The 21,942-nt window shown below is 40.5% G+C and overlaps 1 protein-coding gene across 1 annotated transcript in view; it reads right to left on the bottom strand.

The window, feature by feature from the left end:
• LTK (leukocyte receptor tyrosine kinase) overlaps positions 1-21,942 on the bottom strand; it is a 112,391-nt gene that overhangs the window by 42,344 nt on the left and 48,105 nt on the right. The window contains exons 3-6 of the mRNA XM_054400236.1: positions 12,344-12,521; positions 8,870-9,025; positions 7,983-8,205; positions 404-543 (exon numbers count right to left, since the gene is read on the bottom strand). Of these exons, the coding sequence (XP_054256211.1) occupies positions 404-543; positions 7,983-8,205; positions 8,870-9,025; positions 12,344-12,521 (697 nt within the window). The remainder of the gene's footprint in view (positions 1-403; positions 544-7,982; positions 8,206-8,869; positions 9,026-12,343; positions 12,522-21,942) is intronic.

Here is a 21,942-nt window from a genome sequence, read left to right as displayed (position 1 = left end):
AAGACAGATGCTCAGTATGGAAGATGCTTTAGTGACACAGGGTAGTCTTTTAGTTCACTGTTATTTAAGAAAGAAGGCAAAGACATTTTTTCCCCTCCCTTGTTGCTGGATGCAGCATAAGCCCTGTTGTTTTCTCATAAAAAGATCAACGTAAAGCTGAAAATCAGTTCTATAATTCCGAGCTTCAGCTCTGCCTTAGGAGCACATACACGTGTGCACAGATGTAAAGCAGATGAAAATATGACCCTTGACAGGTAAGCACCATCAGAAAGCCCAGAAGAGACTCAGCTTTCATTTAAATCCCATCTGACTGACTCCATGATCAAACTCATCAGTGTTGGTGAAGATGCTCTGTTTTCTGACTGCATTTGGCTATTCCAAACGCGACTGTATCGTAACATACCATGAAAGCAGTTCCTGAGCTGCAAGGAGCTCACTGCCAGTACTCCAGTCTCTTCTGCTCCACAGTCAGAATACAGCAAGGTGATTTTAAAAGGTCTTTCTATTCGGCCAATCTGGGCCACCAGGTGTTTCCATTTCACCCTAGAAGACACCAAAGAGCTATCAGATGTATACACAGCAGTCTGGAATCCACAGTCTAGCACACAGGTTCTGCAGTGTACCAAACAGAGGTAATAGTCTCCACATGGGGAATAGACCAATGGATGTAATCTCCAACAAAACAAACAGGTGTTACTATAAAACAAGAGGTATTCAGCCTAACAAGCTTAAGTTCAGTTGTCTTTGCTGTAGATTCTAATACTAGCCATGAAAAGATCCAACCATTCCTAACAATTGTTAAGTTAAAATAGGGCTTTAATTGTCACGAGTTCTAGACACAGAATATACATCATTGTGTTTTGTTTGCTCTTGAAAGTACAGATCAACCAATCAGAGTCCCTGGATCTCCTGAAGCTAACATTGACCTTGTGTGTTCTGGAAATAAATGCCTGGCCCTGAATGTTTCTTTGTTGTTTCAAGCATGAGAACCTTTTTCTGTGTATTCTCTATCTAATCTCTGAGTTTAACAAACCAAAGTGTACCCACAAAGCAAGGACAAGGAGAGAAGTGGTGTTCCTGAAAACACAGATTGCTCTGGCAATTTACATTTCACTGCAGAACAAATGCCCCTAGACAGCAAAGGTTTCTCACTTGTGCAGCAATTGTAGTAACTCAGAGGAAGGCAGACGGTCCATGCAATCTAATTTTAAAGATGGTTGTTAGGCATTGAAAGCTAGAGATACCAAATGGGAATTTTCCAAGTACCTCACTCAAATTAACCTGACGGAAGTCAGCATATCCAGGTGTCATTAAAAAAACAAAAACAAAAAAAAAAGCGGGATTCTTAAAAATATTTTTATTTTATTTTAAGAACCTGTCTCATAAAATGAATACAGTTAAAACTGTATGTTATTATTTTGTAAAGAGGTTGTAGGAAGGGGTAGCAGCAAAGGAATCCTTGCTCTAAGCTCTTTGCAGACAGAGCTAAATTTACCTGCATCCTACATGCTGCTGACGTTGCTGGGGACACCCTGGGTGATTACTCTAAGTCAGTGTCAGTGGGATGATTAAGAGGCCAGGCCACAGGGATAAGATGGGTCACTCCAGCCCTGCTCCTATTACTACTTTTTCATTTTGGAAATGCTTTCAGCTGCCATGAAGTGATCATCCAGCCCTCATCCTGCACCAGAAATACATTAGAAGGCAACACCTACACAGCAAATACATCTTGACTGGACACAATACAAAAGTCACAGACCATATAATTTACAACTTGTAAAAAACCCAAAACAACTTTAGCTTTTTTATCACCCTCACTACTTTCTCTTGCCACTGATTAGTTCCCGAACTCGTTCTTCTCTCCACAAACCAACTATGTAACTTTTTCTGGTGAAAGTTTACCATTTCTTCCATGACATCCCCCCATGTTCCACATTCACCATTGCACAAATGCATAAATGCCCACAGATGGGCTAAACTCATCTGAAGTTGAACTCCTCTTATCTATATTAATTACCCTTCATAGTTCAATATAATTTAATTTATCTTCAGAAATGCCCAGCCCCGAACCACAACTTCACCACCTTGACTACCAAAAGGAGAACAACTTCTTTATTTTCATTTTGTATTACAGTGCAGCTTCAGCAATGTCCATCACTTATGAACAGATCTTGTAAATACACTTAAAAATATATTCCCCTGCCACACTGTGGCACAACATCCCAGACCCAGAACTGAATCACTGTTACATGACACAGCTTTGTTCGTCACTCCATTGCATCCTCTTGGGCCCCAAAATCAGTGGGCCTTGATCACACTGATTCAGTGAGCCACTGAAGGTGAGACATAGTTCTAGTACCTCCACCAAGCTGCCACCCACTCTGCAGGTGAGACACCACAGTATGACCAGTGCTACCACACCCCTGAGAACAGGGACCTGTAGTGCACAGCCTCTGATTCACAACCACAGTAACATTTAGTAGTAGTAACTAAAGACGTAAATACTGCAGAGCTGAAAACAATAACCAGTTCAGCTGCTGCACCTTAATCCTGCACACTTTATGAGCCAGCTGCTTTGGAACTTGGCAGTTATAGCCTGGTATATCAAAATAAACGAAAACCACTGGTGATCTAAGCCAATAAACCAATCTCTGAAACATTACAGCTGACAGAGGCACACTCTCCATTTTGCCATCTCTCCTGGGAGAGCTCTGGCATCTGGTAGAAGAGTAAGGCCACTACCTCAAACCACTGATTGTGTGATCTGGCAGCTTCTCCAAGTCAGAGTCCAAAGATCCCATGAGACATTCTAGTCCTACTCAGAAATATCTCTAGTATTGAAATTTGACTCTGTTTATAACACCCCAGCAAAAGCTGGCAAGCATCCAGAGACCACAAAAATGACAAGTAGCTTTGCATCACCCGGAATACATCTGTGTATGGAGTTCTCACCACCATCAAGGTATTCCCCTTCAGAGAAAACCTCACCCTCAAGATCCAACTGCAGCAAGGTTTCTAATGCTGTAAATAATTACACCTTCTTTGCTTCATGCGACTACCCAAACAGGGATTAGTCAGAGCCAATTTAATCCTCTTAATGGAATCAGGAACGAAGCCCATTGTCAATCTAAACAGAAGATGGATCATTGCAGCAGGCTTCCAGATGAGCCAAGCTTGGCAATACCTTTACTATTGATTTTATGTCAAACCAGATCTCAAGTAATGAGGTGATATTACTCTTTTTCTAAACAGCTGTTAAATTGTATATGCTTGTATGGAAAAGCTATCAGTCTTAAATATTTTTGAGAAATTTGCATGGATAGAAAATTTAGAGTTGCAAGCAGCCTGACACTTAAGGCAAAAGAATTCAAGATTCACCCTACAAATACAAATCAGAAGTTGAAACTATGTATTTTCAACTTTTTTTATAGCCATTAGCCTCTTAATCTCCTCTGCTGAGTAAAAGTTTTCCTCCCCCTCCTTACCAATACTTTCAGTACACTGCATTTCCATATCCAATAAAGGTAATGGACCATTAAGTTTAAGGAAGACTTAAGAACAAAAATTTCTTCATTAAGAGTGAAAAATCCATAAAACCAAAAACTTTTCTGAATGAGGGGGACTCACTGCATAGGTTATTACATAGAGGTATGTGTGCTAAATGCTTCCAGGCTTAATCAGTGAACACATAAACTAGAAGCTTTACATTACTCTTCTGGATATGGGAAGTTGTTACCTGGAAATCTCCAGGAACACCTAGTTCTAGCCCTTGGAGTTAAAAGGAAGTAGAAGAGAGCACAGAACACATGTTTACTCCTCTGGCCATCACCAACCAGGTAGAGGGTTCTAAAGTTACTCAGTATATATTTCAACAGAGGGACAGTAAATCATACTCTCAAATTTATGCTCAGAAATTGTAGTCTTCTATAATGGCTGGACAGCCTGTCCTTTTCTAGCAACATTTTTTAAAAATCAAAATGGCTGTGCTCATTGCTGTCAGTACACATTGGGCATTTTCTGAAGACACTTACCAGACTACTCCTTTTCAAAGGCTTATGTAGGTGAGCACCTAATTAGCAAAACCAAAATGACTATATGTGTTTCTAGATGTACAATAATAAAAGTTAAATAACTTGTGTAACTTGTTTAGCGCCACCACCCTCCCCCAAAAAAGGAGGAAGACACAAAAACTAATGAATAATAGTTTTGTGAGGCCAGCTGACTGAAAAGCTATGTGTGCATGAGGCCATGAACTTTGCTTTTTAACCTACCATGATTATCATGGACAGTGCCTTATATATCAGAAAGAAAACTGGAAAAAATCTACTTGGCTTATTGACCATGGAAAGGGAAAACGGTATCCCTGCCCCAAGTGACACTTGTTTATTTTCTCTGAAGTGTGAGTACTTTGAGTTGAAAAAATAAAAAAATCTCCTACTGAAACAGTTTCAGCTGACAACACCAAAATAATTGTAGCTGACAACAAACACAAGCATGTGAAACCATTCAAAAGAAAAGTACACAGAAGAATTTTCAGCTGTGACTGCTTCTGTGTCATAAAGTGGAAAAAGGTAGAATAATCAATACAGTAAAAAATACATTGGATGTGACCTGAATAAGCACCATAACTGTGACCCTGAGAAAGCGAGGACAGCTTTCTCAGCCAAGAATCAGATGAAGAAGGCTTGGGCTTGCAAGCCCATGTTTGAGCTCTGAGATTATGTGAAATATCATTTTATATATTTTTTGTCAGTATATAGTATAGACATATAGTACAGTATACTATATAGTATAGAAATATAGTATAGCATATAGTATAGAAATATATAGTATATATTTCAATCACCTCACTCCCTCAGTGGTTGTCCCTCTAATGGTAGTACCTCAGAATACCCATGCCCCATAGGTGGGGTTTTATAGCAGTACATACTGTGACTTTGTCTTACTTGTTCAGAGGACATGGTATCTAAGGTCCATCTGTTTCTTTGTTCTTCCATTAAGTTATATGTGTGGAAAACTTGAATGGTAGCTTCAATGCTAACAATTTAATGATAAATTAAATTTGGTGGTGGAGTCAGTGTCCCTGGAAGTGTTTAAAATAAGCCTGGATGAGGCACTTAGTGCCATGGTTTAGTTGATTAAAAGGTGTTGGGTGATAGGTTGGACTTGATGATCTCTAAGGTCTTTTCCAACCTGGTTAATTCTGTGAAATCCTAATAGCTAGTGATGTGGACAGGATAGCAGCTTTTTCTCATGAATGACATATATCTAAGCTTTGGAGAACTGTGTAGATGATGGATCCTGAAGGAGGAAACACTGTGAGGAGAAGATTTCTAGATCCATAAAGAGAACAGTTCACTTAAATGGTCTGGGACAGCTAAGTTTATGATGAAGTATAGCCTGGAGTTGAGAGGTGACAAAACCAACTGAAACAGGGTTTTCTGGTGTGCCTGTGTGCCTTTTTATCTGAAAACATGCCAACTAGTCCTTTTCCTATATCTAAGTTTCTGCTCTGATCTCAAGGCAATCTCTTCATAGTAATTGTCAATGGTTAAACTATGTGCTACACAGAGACATCTATCTGAAGGTCATTTGCTTATTGTCCTTCTTGTTCTGCTCTAAAATGAGCAGCATTATTTAGTTAACAGAAAAGCCTGTAGAACTCCCATTCCCTATGGAAAGCAGGAATGCTTCAGGAAGGTCAGCAAGGTTAAAAACTTCATTAATCATGGTGAAAGTGTTCATTTCAGACCACCTGCTTAGCAGGTGCAGCTCAGTCACTTGTGTTAGAAATAAATTCTGTCCTGCCTGCACACTTGGATTTTTCTGGAATTGTACAGAGATTTTAAAGTTTCTTTGTAATGAGGGGGAATAGGAAGGGTATTGACATGATTCCTAGCTCTGTTTTGTCTCTTTTCTATCTCTTCTTTCTGTCTTGCTTTAATGCAAGACTTGCTCACCTTCCATCTTTAAAACCTTAATACTAAACCCTCTGAGCTTACCAGTACTTCATTTCACCAAGAAAAAATAATACCAGTGACTGTGCCAACTTCCAGTAAAGCTAACTCCATTCCAATACATCTAAATACTATTAGTTTTAGAGTGATGATAATTACTTTAAAGAAATTATAATCTTGATTTCATGTGGAATTGTTCCACAATGCTCAAATAAGCTGTTAAACAACACCCATGATCCATTCCAGAGATGCTACAGTGATCAAAGCATGGCTAGCTAGAAATATCAAAAGCATATTTTATGAGTTTATATAGGGGAATGAAGCTGTGGCTACACTTGCACAGGCCTGTCAAGTACTCAAAGCAGCAAGGGCAATTATAGGTCAAAAAAGAAACTGATCTCAGAAAATGCAACAGATTTCTTGTGAAATTGGCAAGAAGAAGGGGAAGGAGGAGCCAGGAAGGAAGTGAGCTATAGCTAAAAGCAGAGGAGAGTGAGAGAGATGGAGGCAGGCCAGGGGAAGGATCTGAAAGAAAATAAATATGGTGTTTTAATTCAAACTCTGCTATCTTTGGCTGACCAGGAGTCTTGGCTACAGATCTCCATGGCAGCCTGGGGAGTGCCAAAGAATTCAAAGAAAACAAGAAGTGGGATCGATTGCTTAAGTTCTCTATGGGAGTCAGTCAGGTGATGGAAATTAAAAGCTCTGTTGTATATCTGACCTAGGTTCCTACATGGCAGATCGCAGAATAAGGAAAAACAAGCAGATGGAAAATGGCAAAATCAGATGACACGTGGGCTATTCTCCTTCTTTTCCTGTTGTGATTCATTCCCTTTGCCCATTTCTCCTACTTACTACATTCTGCTACAAGCAGAAATGACAAGTAAAACTTCAAAGAGCTGGGAATACAGGACAAGATCCAGAGTTGCTGCACTTTTTTTCCACCCCTCCACCCCTTCTCACTTCTAGCCTTTGTTTTTCCCTTCCTGAACTTTATGAATGAATCAAAAGAAGATGCTCCTGAACTTAGCAGGCAGAAGGAGGAAATTACAAAAGAGGCAAAGTTAACCCTATCTCAAAATGAGAAGTGTGACCCTCCTAACAGTGATAGGACCCCTTGAATACTTAGAGATCACAGGATGTCAGGGGTTGGAAGGGACCCAAATAGATCATTGAGTCCAACCCCCCAGACAGAGCAGGACCATACAATCTAGCTCAGGTCACAGAGGAATGCATCCAGACAGGCCTTCAAAATCTCCAGAGAAGGAGACTCCACAACCTCTCTGGGGAGCCTGTTCCAGTGGCCTGTGACCCTTACAGTAAAGAAGTTCCCCCTTGTGTTGAGATGGAACCTCCTGTGCTGCAGCTTACATCCACTGCTCCTTGTCTTGTCACAGGGAGCAAGTGAGAAGAGCCTGTTCCTTCCCTCCTGACATCCAGCCCTTAGATATTTATAAACATTTATTAAATCCCCTCTCAGTCTTCTCTTTTCCAGACTAAAAAGCCCCAGGTCCCTCAGCCTCTCCTCATAAAGCACGTGCTGCAGTCCCCTAATCATCCTCATAGTCCTCCTCTGGACCTTCTCCAACAGGCTCCTAAACTAGGGAGCCCAAAATTGAACATAGTACTCAAGATGAGGTCTCACCAGAACAGAATAGAGGGGGTGGAGAACCTCCCTCAAGCTGCTGGACACACTCAGCTACATTGCCAAGGCAGTCTTTGGACTGAGTGCATGTTACAGGTACAGTCCTAACCTTAGTGAATCAACCACTCTTGACCCTTCCAAATGAGAGGAAAGAAGAATGAGTCCTAAGAAAGTGTGTTCTTTGCAAAGGAGACACAAAAATTCTGAGTCTGTTACTGACATGCTGTCAGGAAGGTGCACACTTCAGTCCTGACAGTTCTACCTGCATTTTCTGCTGTAACAGCAGCAATGGCTTCAAGAAGGGAGAACACACTGCTCTGGAAGGACTTCATCCTCCCCTGCAATTCAAAAGCTAAGCAACTGCAAATTGATTGTCTTACCCAGCATCCTCCTCACGGCCATCTCTCAGAGAAATTATTATATTTCTGTTTGTCTCCACATATCTGATTTCAGCTGTGAACCTTTGGAGGAGAGGAACAGCATCCTGTGAATATATGGCGAGTTCCAGAAAGCAAGAGTCCAAGCTCCCAGGCAGGATGGGGCTCTGCAGGCTGAACTCACATCTATCTGGAAGCCTACTGATGTTCAGGAGGAAAATATCTCCTGTGAAGGAAAAAAACAAAACAAAACAAAACAAAACAAAAAGAGAGGCACACAGTGTGGATGAGAAAGAGATAATAAGAGAAAATGATTAAAGAGTTTAAAGAAAGGAATCATGAAAAGGAAGGAGAGGACTATGCTCAAAGCCCAAACAGTGTCAGAAAACAGAGAAAAATCAAGTAAACATGAGGGAAACAAGTAAAAAAGATAACAAGATTTGATAGAAAGAATGAGAAGAAACCAACCAAAGGAGAGCAAAGACATATGAATCAAAACAAAGTCAAAGATTTTGCAAGTCAGACAGCAGACATGGAGCCAGTCCTGGTTTGTAAAGGGCTGAATTTCCTAAGGAAAATCCAGTCTCTGCAAGCAAAAGCAGCTTATAAAGCAGGGAGATACAAAAAGGAGTATGTAATGGGGCTGGCTGTTTACAGGGTACACACACACACACAACTCTGGCAGTATGCATACATTATAGGGCTCTTAGTGACTCTTGGGCACTGACAGCCCACTTATAAGTAGTGCACCAGAACCAGCATCCGTCAGTACTTTTAGTGACAAGTGACAGAGTCCTCAGCCTGCTGGCTCCCATCGCTGCCACCCACAGCTGCTACCAGTGCTGGCAGAAATCAGATGTCCATTTGAGGGGAATGGTAACTCTGCCTACCTTCAACAGCTCCATGGGAGGAACTGTTTTCCAGAAGCAGCTGCTGCCTCTCCTGAGACACCAGGACACCAACTGAAGACAACACCCAGTCTGGTTTTCCAAAACTGTCTGTAGACGTCACCCATGAGCAGCTTGAGCCGATGACACAAGAGATTTCTGTTGTGAGAAACCAAAGGTTCCACTGAGGTCTTCCTCAGTTCAAGGGGCAGGGATGATGCTGACACATGAATGAGTGGATGTACAGTTTATGGGGCTCATTTCTCCCAAGAAATGGAACTGTTGAAGGGAAAAGAGAGTTTGTCTTGTGCAATAACAGAGTCACTCCCAGGGCCAGTGAAGGAACATACCAGAGTGAAAAAAACCTGCAAATTCTTGGCAGGTGTGAATCAGCTTCCTCTCATAAGAATCAACATCAGTGACAGGTCCTGCCCACATGTAGATAAAATCCAAATGAGAAATGTATCTCATGCAGCAAGGATAATGAAACTGTACAAACTTAGGATTTTGGAAAGAAAAATCAAATGAAACTCCAAGGTCAACCCTCTCTCAGCAATAAGAGGTGTTTGACAGGGTCTGAAGCAGAATTGCTGAACAATGCAAGATTTACATATTATTTCATTTTTATTTTTGTAACAGTTTTGCTTTCCTCCAGCAGGATGGACAATAACAAACTCCAGAGTCTGTTCAGAGCACTGAGAACACTAGATCACCCTGGCCAGAATTTTTCATAATCAGCATATTATAAACCAGACAAGAAGTAATTCACTGTTCTCTCATCAATCTAATAAAAACTCCCTGAAGGGATGTTAGCTGCACAAAGCTCTCCCACACAGAGTGGGGCTGAATAGATATGATAAGACAATATTAACTTGCATGATATTTATTTTCAGTAGTAATAATAATATTACAGTAATAACTGGAGGACCCCCAGGCCATATGAGAATAACAAGAGACTAAACATTCATGTTTGGGATCTTGGTTTTCAGTGGGTATTCAGACCTTGCAAACACAAATGAGAGGACGTTATCCCTTTTGGTAGCCCTATTCCTGGGGAGGAGAAAAGACCTGTATCAAGAATAGAATGTGGGTCAGGGATATCACAGTATCACATAGAATCAGTCATAGAACTGTTAGGATTGGAAGGGACCTCAAGGGTCATCTAGTTCCAACCTCACACTAGATCAGGTTGCTCAGAGCCACATCCAGCCTGGCCTTAAAAACCTCCATCACCCCTTGTCTTTCCGCGAGGATAGGTGGCAACACAGGCAACACAGGTGGGGCAGAAATAAAAACATAAGAGCTTCCAGAACATTAACTGTTTTCTAACTAAAGTTTCAGGAAAAGGAAGAAATGGAAACATTTTTGTAAGTGCAGCAGTCAAAGCAGACAAGTTTTCCTAACTAAGTTAGTTGTCATTACATTTTTATAAACCACCACCCAGTGCACAGGAGTGAGGGAAACAGATGCTACATGTCACTGTGGCTTGGGACATGCTGTGAACTACCACCTGAATCCATATCCTCCTCCAGCTCCTTTCTGCACTCCCCAGTCTTTTCTAGCCTGCTCACTACTGGAGGTTACTGCCTCTCTTAACCTGCCACCTGGGCTAACCACTTGAACAGCTTCTCAGCCCACCTCATCAAATCTACACAGCTTGGTAAAGGTCTGCTGTGCTGTTCAGCCCATCATTTTTAAATGGAAGCCACAAGCAGAAGAACTGGCAAATAGTGTGTGTGCACACAGTGCCAGCTTCCAGCAGGGCAGAGGAAGGAGGACACTCCCCTGACTCCACTGCATCTAGGGAAAAATGTCTGAGTTGAGCTTTAGGCTATGATTGGATGATCCAGTAAAACAGATTTAAGGATCTCAATAGCTCAGAAACACCATCTCTGTGTGAGACAAAGCAGAGCTCAAATCCAGACCTGCTGTGCTCTTTCAAATTTATTAAAGTTTGACAGATTAGCTCAGACTTATTATCAGTATTAGTAATACTTTTTATCAGGTAAAAATCTAGTTGATGATAAAACCCAGAAATCTATTTCTCTCACAACAGCATGACAGTGCAAGAGAGCAAAATGAGAGCTCAGGAAAGTTAAGAAAAAAAGAAAATTAAAATAGAAAGTCACTTGAAACTGATATTTCTGACAAAATAATTTCATTAAATTTTACCATACACACAACTGCAGCATTAGGGCCTGTACAAATATAGACTTAATCCTTTGAGCATGTCTCATGTAATATAGTTTGCAGCTCAGGTAAATGAACACAATGTTCTCTTTCAAGACAACCTAATTTCCACACTCTCCAATCTGTATGAAGCCTATCTACCACAACCTGAGGTTTGAGAGGAACTGAGTGTCTTGAAGGAGTTTGAAATAGATCAGGGAAGTTGTTGACATCCAGTAAAAAAGGACTCTAAGGTTTCTGGTACCAGATCACATGCATTGCATTGTGACGGAAAGGTCAATCAACAAGCAGTTGTTAGCATAAATCACAGGGCAAAAGAACTAGATGCATCCATGTGGTCACAGTAAAAGAGAACACTGAAAGCTGCAACCTCTGACAACACTGTGTACCACCCTAAAGCTACTCAAACACCACATTGGCAGGGAGGTGGTGGAGGCCACACCCTTGAAGACATTCAAGGTCAGGCTTCATCAAGGTCTGACAAATCTGATCTTGCTGGGGATGTGCTTACTGCAGGGGGGTTGGACTAGACAACTTCCAGAAGTCCCTTCCAACCCAGTACATTCCATGAGTCTATGGTCATGGGCAACCTGCTGTAGCTGATTCTACCTGAGCCAGACGCCTTGTACTAATGATCTCAAGAGATCCATTTCAACCTCACCCATTCTGTAATTATTTCACTAAACAAAAAGGCATCACTTCATTTCCAATCTTTCACACCACTGACAACTGGCTCTGTTCTTTTCAGCATGTATGAAGTATAGTGCTTCCTACATCTACTGTGTCACCACAGTTAGACCAAATTCATCATACCTACCTCACAAGCATTTTGTTCAGCTTACTGGGCTTTTAGAATGCTTACAAAAAGAAAATTACAGTTGAAAAATACTGCATTGTCAAGAAAGGTAGTTAGCTCTTTAGCTGCTAGTAAGCAGCTCCACTAGTTAGATTTTACTGCAAGAACTCACATCCCCAAATCTGGGGGATTTCAATGTGCTGATGGAAAAGATTTTATTTTCATTTTATTTCTTTTCCCTCTGCTTTGTTTTTTTACTGTCTTTTGTTTTATTTTTGTTTGGTTGGGGTTTTTTGGTTTATTGTTTGGTTGGGTTTTTTGTAAGGAAGTAAAGGATTCCCTGCAGTTTACAGAGACCTTTCTGAGTCATTGCCCCATATTCAGACAGAAATCCAGTGGCATAGCTTTCTGATAAAGGGGCTTTGTGACTGTCAGCATCTATCCTGCACCTAGATTCTGAAATAGAAATAAGGAAGAAGACTTTTTGGTACCTGGTTTAGAAGTCTGTGGCAATGGAACCATCCTACTTTTAATCAGGGAATGCTTCTGAGGTGGATTTTGTGAAGACAAGTTTTCTTCATGTGATCCAGAACAGGAGACAACAACTGCAGCAAACCAGAAAGAACAGAAGACAACTTTAATGATTCCACCCAAATCTCTGATCCCATACTGTTGAGCATGAACACATATTTAACAAAGCTCTGTTACACTACACTCATCACAGCATACTGGTACTGTACGTTGATGATGTTTCAGAGTAGCACTATCAATTCCCAGAAACATAACCAAACAAAATATTTTACTTCATGTGTTCTTTGTGTTTCTTTGTCCACTCTCACTTTTACCAGTACATAACCTCTAAAGAGGCACTGCATGTTCCAGTAGTGCCTGTGTTGCAGTAACAACACACCTGTCTGCTGGCCAACAACTACACCTCTAAAGATTTCAGGTTGGATGGGGCTTGGAGCAACCTGATCTATTGAAAGATGTCCCTGCCCATGGCAGGATGGTTGGACTAGATGATCTTTAAATCACTCTGTGATTAAAAGTAAAATATATGTTATCTATGCAATGCATGACAAGGATTTGTCAGCAGTCTTTTGGGAGGATCTGCATAAGTGCCCTCATCCTCACCACACAAGAACATCCCATCTGAAAGGAACACTCATGAAACCTTTGCATCACTGCACACATCTAGGGAACACATTTCTTTCTTACTGACAGGCATGAAGGCTGAGATTTTCAAAGGAATTGGGTAACTTTTCTCCAGCTGCTCTCTAGCAATCATACTACTCTTATTAATCCCCCTGCACTATCTCATGAGTCATATATCAATAAAAACTTTCATTAGAAACTGAGACATTTGATTATAATTATGTCACCAATACATATACGTTTGCCCATTTTCATTCAGATCAAATCTTGGAGTCTGGATGCAAAGTTTTGTTGTGCTGGATAAAAAGACCAAGATCTCAGAAGGTGTATAAGGCCATATAAATGATTTTCTGCTTCACCAATATGAATAGTAGATCCAGAATGGTAAGATTAACTTGATTTAAACAGAGGTGTTCTTCTGGATCAAATTTTTTGTTATTCAAACTAAAACAAATCGACCAATATTAATACCCACTGTAGTATTCTGACAAATAAACTATTCAGTACTTTTTGACCTCTCTTTGGAGAGAAACAAGAGTTTTTTTGTTTATTTACCCTATGCTCGTGTACATACATAAGTCTCAAACTAAACATGCAGCTTTTATTACTTAAATTTATTTAAGATTTTCCCTGGTGTTTTCTAAGAATCATGGAACAGCTGAGGTTGGAAGGGACCTCAGAGATCATGTACTCCAAATTCCTCACCATGGGCAGGGTTGCCTTGCCACTAGACTTAGCTGCCATGGCCTCATCCAACCTGGCCTTGAACAGCCCAGGGAGGAGGCATCCACAACCTCCCTGGGCAACCTGTTCCAGAGTCCCACCACCCTCATATTGAAGAGCTTCTTCCTAAGATCCAGTCTAAAACTACTTTCCCTCAGCTTAAAACCATTCCCTTTTGTCCTGTTGCTAGACACCCTTATGAAAAGCCCCTCTTAACTTTCTTGTAGGATTCCTTCAGGTATCAGAAGGCATCTATAAGGTCCCCCCAGCCCCTCAGACTATCCTTATAAGGAAGCTAAATAAAACAAACATAGAATCATGTAGAGTGCTTTGGGTTGGAAGGGATTGTGAAAATCATCTAAGTCCAACTTCCCTGTAATGAACAGCAGCATCTTTATCCAGAGCAGATTGCTCAGAGCCTCATACAACCTTGCCTTGAATGTTTTCAGGGATGAGGCTTCTGCCACCTCTCTGGGCAACCTGAGCCAGTGCTTCACCACTCTAACTGTAAAGAATTTCTTCCTTACACCTAGTCCAAATCTCATCTCTTATAGTTTAAAACCATCACCCCTCATCCTGTCACAACAGGCTTTGCTAAAAAGATTGTCTCCATCTTTCTTATAAGCCCTCTTTAAGGACTGAAAGGCTAATACAAAGTCTCCCCAGACTCACATCTTCTCCAGGCTGAACAATCCCAACTCTCTCAGCCCGTCTCCATAAAAGAGGTGTTCCAGCCTCCTGGTATTTTTGTTTCCCCCCAAAGATTTTAAAAAATGAATTGCTTTCAAACTTCAGCCAGGTGGGTTATGAATTCAGCAATACAAAAATGTTGAAATCATATCAGAGGAGACAAAGATGTATCTACCTGCCATTGAAAACAGCTAAGATACTCTCAGAACAACTAATTTGAATAGCAATATCATGAAAACATATGGAAGGATCTAGAAAAATAAAACAAATAAAAAACCCAAAATTTGAACATTTGTTCCACTTCTTCAAACCCACCACTGCTTTTAGTTTTTCAGTAATATCTGGTTTGATTTTAAACTCCTAAAACCATTTTTATTTTAATATGTATGGCAATGTGCATCAATCACAAAGAGTAAACTGTCCTACAGCATGAGATTGCTGTATCCTTCCATCTTTTATTATACTGCTAAAGACAATCATCAGTCTTTTTGGGGTTCCAAGGAAAGAATAACTTTAGAACAACAGCATCATGCTGCAGCAGCAACATGTTCTGCTGGCAGACCTGTGATCTTCACAGACTAGCTGTCAAACTACATGCTTTTCTGCCTCCGTATTCAAATATAGAGGATATTAATGTTGAAAAGATGATTCTGCATTGTATGTAAGACATCGGCCTGCTGAGTATGGTATCATCAGTAATGGGATAAAATCCTACCCCAAAAATGTTAATTGTTAAGTAGCACTTAGCTGGTCAAAGGTTGGCCAGCCTTGTGAAAGGCTTGCCCTATGAAAAATCCATGCTAACAGTCAATCATATATTAAAAATAAATCTATTTCACTCTATTAGAAGAAATTCTGCTGTGAAAAGAGAACAAGACCTTTTGACAACTTGAGGCTGCTCTTCCCAAATTATGCTCTTGTATCTGTTGAGATGTTGCTCAGTTCCCTGTCTCCTGGATCTTTGGTAAGCCCTGCTGTAGCTTCAGCATTTACTACCCTCAGGGCTTCCTGTAAAGTCTGTTCCACCCACTCATCTCCTCACGCACTCCAAGCTGCTCATATAGCTTGGAAATAGCCTGGATGTCATGGGACCCACAAAATATTGTGTAGTCATGGCAGAGGTATTGCTAGAGACATTCCTCCTGATAAACTAAAATGTAAGCAAAATATTTGACTTGCGCTCCTCCTCACCCCCCAATTACATAAAAACATCTTTGGGATTTTCCTCTTCTTTCTCATTGCAAATACAATTTCCAGTGGCAAACTACCATGAACAGAGACCTAAAATACTTGAAACAAGAATTTACTGCTTTAGTGTAGGGGGGGGGAGGGAAATACATTGCCATTGGTGATGGCTGAGACAAAGAAGGTACAAAAGGGGTTTTGCACCTTTAAACATCTGTGAAGTTTGCTGGTCTGGTATTCAGATTTATTAAAACTGAACTGCTGCTTTGTCACAAAAAGCACTGGATGAAACCTGGGTCTGCTAAATTACACTGTCCACTGTGGAGACTGTCAGCAACAGCCTATTCAGTGCTGCCAATGAGTCAAGATAGGTCCTTCTAATGCCTGCTAGCAAGCCTATTCACCTATGCTGGGAAGATGTCTTTTACTGAACTGGGCATATGACAGAAAGGAAAGGTAGTCACCATAGCTGAGTTCACTGAGTGACAAAATATGCCTGTCCAGAAGACCCTAGACTCACTCATAGGCAAGGGATTTATTCATATGCACCCACAGGAATATGTCCCCATTAATTTATTTCCTCAGAGCAAAGAATTTCTGGCTGTGGTTGAGCATAAAACTCATAGTATGACTCTTATCCATGCATGAAATCCAGAAAGTGGTTTTGTAAGCCTCCAGTACAGATTACACTCTTACTTCATATCTCAGTCATTTTTCCCTCTCATTCATTCAACCTCTCTGACTGAACTAAAAATCTAGTGCACATAATCACTTAAAATTCTTCACTTTCTTTCAAAACTGAAAACTTCAGAGATGCCTTCAATAACCCCACATCATATCCTGCCACATATACTGGTATGCAATTCTTGTATGACATGAATTTCAGCATTGAACAAGTAACAAAGATGATCACTTATCAACTATATGATCTCTTTGTCCTGATCAGCAAAAGGCAATGATTTAAGTGAAAGGAAATAGAAGGTGGAGGGAAAGGAGATACATGATCTTAAGGTAAGTCTGCCATTAAGGAAGAAAAAGACAATCAGGAAGACACAGTAAATGTAACAATATTCAACTGTCACAGCAACAATATAGGTACAGCACAAATCTGTTATTTTTTTCTGTAATTGAACACACTAAAATCAGAAGCCTCCAGCGTTCAGAAGGTAATTCCATTTCTTTCACTGTCTTGCAGAAAAAAAAGCATTCAGACACCTGCAGGGCTGAGTGTTTTCTGAATCCTGATGATACTTTGCAGAAAAGAAAATTACAGAAAATACTTATAGAATTCATGTTGGGAAATCAACTGCAGGTCAGCCAAGTCATCTTCTTGCCAAAATAGGAATTTCCTTTAGAGCATTTTCTAGGGTTCCCCCAGCATCAAAATAGCAACTCAGTATTTCTTACTGCTTCTCCGAGAACATAATTAATGCAGAGATGAATAGACCTGAGTGTCAGGAAGTCAGACGAGGCAAAAATAAGCCTCTTTGTCTATTACCTGTCCCAGGTTTAGAAATCAGTAATTCTATTCTGTTATTGCTTATTAGCCAGCCTCATCACGTTGGCAGTAGGCAATTAAAGAACTCCTCTTTCAGTCCTTGGTGCCTTGCTTAATTTTATTCTTGACACCTTGACTCTCTGCTAAAGAAGTGATTTTTATTCCTCACTTTCCTATGATCTCCCTTGGTTGCTAATTTAACACCATCCAAATGAGTCTGGTTAACGAATCCTGAAGGCTGCTTCCCCTCTAGTATGCTGGAGGCCAGTCAAACCATACGGTCTCTTTCCCCCAGAAAATATAGGCATGCATTTCATAGCCCCAAGTCTTACCCAACATATCTGACTAGCAGAATACCTGGCAGAGAGATTTTGGGGTGTTTTTGTGTGTGTGTCTGGGGGGTTGGTTTGTTTGTTTTTGTGGGTTTGGGGGTTTAGTTTGTTTTGGTTTGTGGGGTTTTTGTTTTGATTTATTTTTTACCTTCCTATATTGTTTTACGTGCAGAACATGAATGCCACCTAAGGGCATATGTTGTATATCCTTCTTTGGCATCACTAAAAGATGTCCAAAAGCCAGTTATATGCTGAGAAACTAAACCCAGTCATTTATGTTACTATGGACTATCCTCACTAGCTCCTTGCTTATTTAGTTCAGGGAACTGACTCAGCTGTTGCAATCCTATCTAGTATCTCATCCACAAAAGGCAGAAAGCCAACTCCTTGCCCACCTGCTGACTGCTGACAAGAATCTCCCTTGAAGGGTGGTAAGTGGATCAGTCTGAAGAGTTTTTCATAACCAGGCACAGAGCAATCCTGCGTTACAACATTCACTTGGATTGCCCAAGATCATTTGCAGTTTCCACGAGATACAAAATGACTGGACATTTATGACTGTACAGAATTCCTACACTCCTCTTTCCTGCTGCTCACAGCATGCCTGCTTCCTGGCTGCCCCTAGTTACACAAAGTGCTGCTTTGTGTCTCATTCTATTCCCCCACTTTCTCTGTTTGGTCACACAGTGGCCAGTTCCTTCCCTGGATAGGGATGTTTCCTGAATCATGTTGTCCAGACACTCTTCATCCTCTCCAACACTTTGTAGAGTGTGTACTCATCCTTTCACACTTCAGACCTCTGTTTCTAAAAAAGATCACTATGCTGAACTTAAACACAGACTCTTTATGATCCAGCATGAAACAGTACACCGCAGGTTTCCACCACTGTGCTACAGCTATCAGACAGCTCACAGCGAAAATGCTTTGCCCATGTAATCTACATTTTTCTCACAAAACTCACCTATTAGTCAAGATGCAAGATGGAATTCTTTGATCCTTCTCTTGATACTATGGCATACTGCCTTTGAATAGCAACTTGCTAATTATGATTTCTTATCCAGCTTTCAGTGTACATCTACTGAAATAGACCTGAATGACTATTTTAATTGCAGTTGAGAAATAGGATGCCAAAAAAACTTCATGAAATCCAAAAATATGCCATGTACTGCATCCTCCTAATCTACTAACTGTGTAGTGTATACATGCACACATTGTCACATTAACTTGGAAAGATTTCTCTTTCTGAAGCACAGCTGCTCATTACTCATGTCTATTTCCATAATAGTAGCTGCTTATTACTGACAGGTTACAAGGGCTAGGTTTTGCATTGTGTCTCACCTCTAACCAAAGCTGCCACGAATCAGTCAAATGCTACACCACTGTCCAAAGGCTTTCCAAGGATCTTTGTGTTGCGCTGTTCAGGGGACCCCCATTCTGCTCTGCTTCTTAGCTTCTCTTTGTTCAGACTGGGATGGTTCCTAGCAGAAGAGATATCTACTCCTCTTTTGTAAGCTGTGTAGATGAGATCCTGACAGCTAACAGAAGTTGTACCAGTGTTGGTTCTGGATAAGAGAGATTTGTCCATACAACCTAAAGATTCATTGACAAACAACTTCTGTATTCCTTTGTGTAATTTCATTGGTCTGAGCTACTGCCTTGGATCTGAAAGTTTGTCATTCCTGGAGTGATGGCCAACATTTGCTACTTATATTATATCTACGTTGGAGAAAGCAGAATTCCAAATACTGAACCCTTAATACTGATATCTTAACCTCTCCCTGCCCTTCCACATTAGTGGGGAAAAAGAATTCAAAATAAAGAGAAAATAAAGAGAAGCTCTGTTTTTCTCACAGGGAATATGGATCTTCTTGGGTTCCTGAAAATTGGCTAAAATAGAGGTGGAAAAAAGGAGAAGAAAAAGAGATAAACAGAAGTGTTCAATAAATCAAAAAGTTACCAAAAAAACTATATGATTCTTTTAGACCTTTTCAAAACTTAAAACTTAAAACTTCTTCATTATACTGCAATAAAAACACTCATCCATTCCTAAACAAATTTTTCTTTCTCATTGGCTAAATTTTTCAGGTTAAACTTTCCATATTTTCAATCCAGTTTACAGTCAGGCCACATACAGTTGCACTGTCAAAACCAGAAGGATGACAAGCTGCAGGGAGAGGAAGGATGCAAGCTTTGCATGCTGGCTTTGTCGTTAGAAGAGCGGGATGTGAAACTGCACCCTAAGATACCTGTTTTAAAACAAACTGTCAAAGAGCCATCATCACAAAAGCAGCATAGTTGGGATGAGTGGCTTACATGAGTCAGATAACTCCAAGATGAATGAAATTATGCAAGATGTGTCTAAACCTTATTAGAGGTTTTCATGCAGCTCCAAAGAAGAACCAAGAAGGAATACATGATGGAAGTAAGTTTTGCCTTCCAAGGGAACAGCACTTCAAAACTGTTGTGCTCTTGTGCATGAATTTAGAGGAAGAAATATAATTGTTTTATCCCTTCAGAACAGCACTCATTATATGGATTTTCAATTGCAGCTTAAAAGGAGATATGTATGTGTGAATTCACACATGTAGATGAGACAGACATAATTAGTCACAAGGGAAGGTGAAGGAAGATATAAAGCCTGTCACTGCAGACAGAAAGCAAAAGAGAAGGGCTCCCTCAAAAGACTCCCTGTAGCCTCGTTCTCTGCTGATGACCATAAAAAGCTGAGCAGTGACTGTTTTTTCATGGCATGTTTTTATATGAAAATGCCAGGTCCATTACTTAATGGGAAATACTAATCTTTTCCAAATATTCAGGTGGAAACTATTATAGGATTTTGTAAAGGTTGAAACATGTCATCTTCATGATCTGGTCTGGGTTCAGAGTTTGTAACATGAACAGAGTGAAATGGTGTAATACCTAGCTAAAGGAAAATATTACAATGCTTTCAAAACAGATTGTTTGCCATACTGAATGACTCATTTTGATTAAATCAAACCATAAATTTGGAACAACTCTCTTTGTGAAAACTGTTAAGATTTTGACTCTTCATCATGATTATAAATGAAATAGTATTTCCAAACCCAGGCAGACCATTTTTCAACTAATATGCTAAGATGCTCAAACCCCCCTTCTGTGAACTGGCCAAGCAACTGATAAAACTAAGCAAAAGAGAAACAGAATACATAATTGCTAGACTGTTGACACCTAGGAGTTGTTCAGCTACCAGATTCAGGATGCCTTTGCATTTTGTGCCTTGTAGCCAAAAGCTCTATGTCCCTGCCCTTCAGCTTCCATGGCACAGCAGTACAACATTTTGCAGCGACAAAGAAATATAGTGTGCTAGCAAGAAAGTGAAAGAAATACATTTCCAGATCCAGTTTTTGATTTAATTACTACAAGGAATGTGGAATTGATCTTGTGGAATTCAATTTAGTAAAAGGAAAATTATTTTCAATTACTTGATTTCACACAAAGTAACTTAAGTGGAGAGGAAAAAAGGGACTTTAAGTTGTCCTTGAGCTCCCTTGATCTTCGAGGTTACTTAATGTTCGTTTCTTCCCCTTTATTACTAGGAACAGCCTTAGGAACGCTCTGTATGCACTGCTCCAAGAATCCCTCAGGGGCTACTCCACTTGTAGAGGCTATCCAAGCACAAAGCACATTTCCTGCACTTCTTTTTTTCTTTGATCTGCTTTTGACACAAGGATGACTGCCAACAGCTCTTCATCATCTCAGGATTCCCCTTTGAAATTTTAACCCTTGCATAGCAGCATAAATCAGCTACCAGGGTACTCCATACATCACTAAATGCAGTTGTGTTAGATACACACCTTCCCCTGGTAACTCTTCCCAATAGGAACACAGATTTTCCCACTACAGCATTGTGTCTGGCAGAGACACTATGCTGGGGCAGAGTTCCCATCCCACTCTGCTATCAGTTCTGAGTCTCTGTCTGTAACAATACAGATGATGAGATCAGCCTCTTGGGGAAGGAGCTTTCAGCAGAACGAAGGGAAAGTGTGATGCAATTAGTTCGTTACTGTTGACTTAGCAAGCCACCAGGGTCATCTAAAGGAGAAGGAAGAAGTATCACAGCCAACACCAATTTCCTTCTCCAGGACGCTAGGCCAGTGAATCCTACAAGCTTTTCTTCAGTGTTCAGAGTCTGTATAAATCTATTAGGAAATTACTGAGGGATCAGAACTTCATCCATACATGGCAGATAATTCCTTAAAACCTACCAAATCCCACACTCTGCTGAAGACAACATGGCTACCATTGAATTCTGCAGCACCAAGAAGACACCAATAGCAGAAGAGAAATGACAAAAACCCTTGCATGCTCCCAGTTTCCATGCTAATACTCAAAGCCCCGTGCACAAACTGCATGTAAAGTGTTTCTGAATGCAGTTTTCCCCTGAAGACAGCAGACACAGCTCTGCACTGTGTCCTCATACCCACAAAAGTAATATTCACAGTCATTTGCACAAGTCAGCCCAGCCATG

The sequence above is a fragment of the Indicator indicator genome, chromosome 4 (genome assembly GCF_027791375.1).
Source record: "Indicator indicator isolate 239-I01 chromosome 4, UM_Iind_1.1, whole genome shotgun sequence".
Taxonomy (NCBI): domain Eukaryota; kingdom Metazoa; phylum Chordata; class Aves; order Piciformes; family Indicatoridae; genus Indicator; species Indicator indicator.
This window is presented reverse-complemented; position numbering and strand designations above follow the sequence as displayed.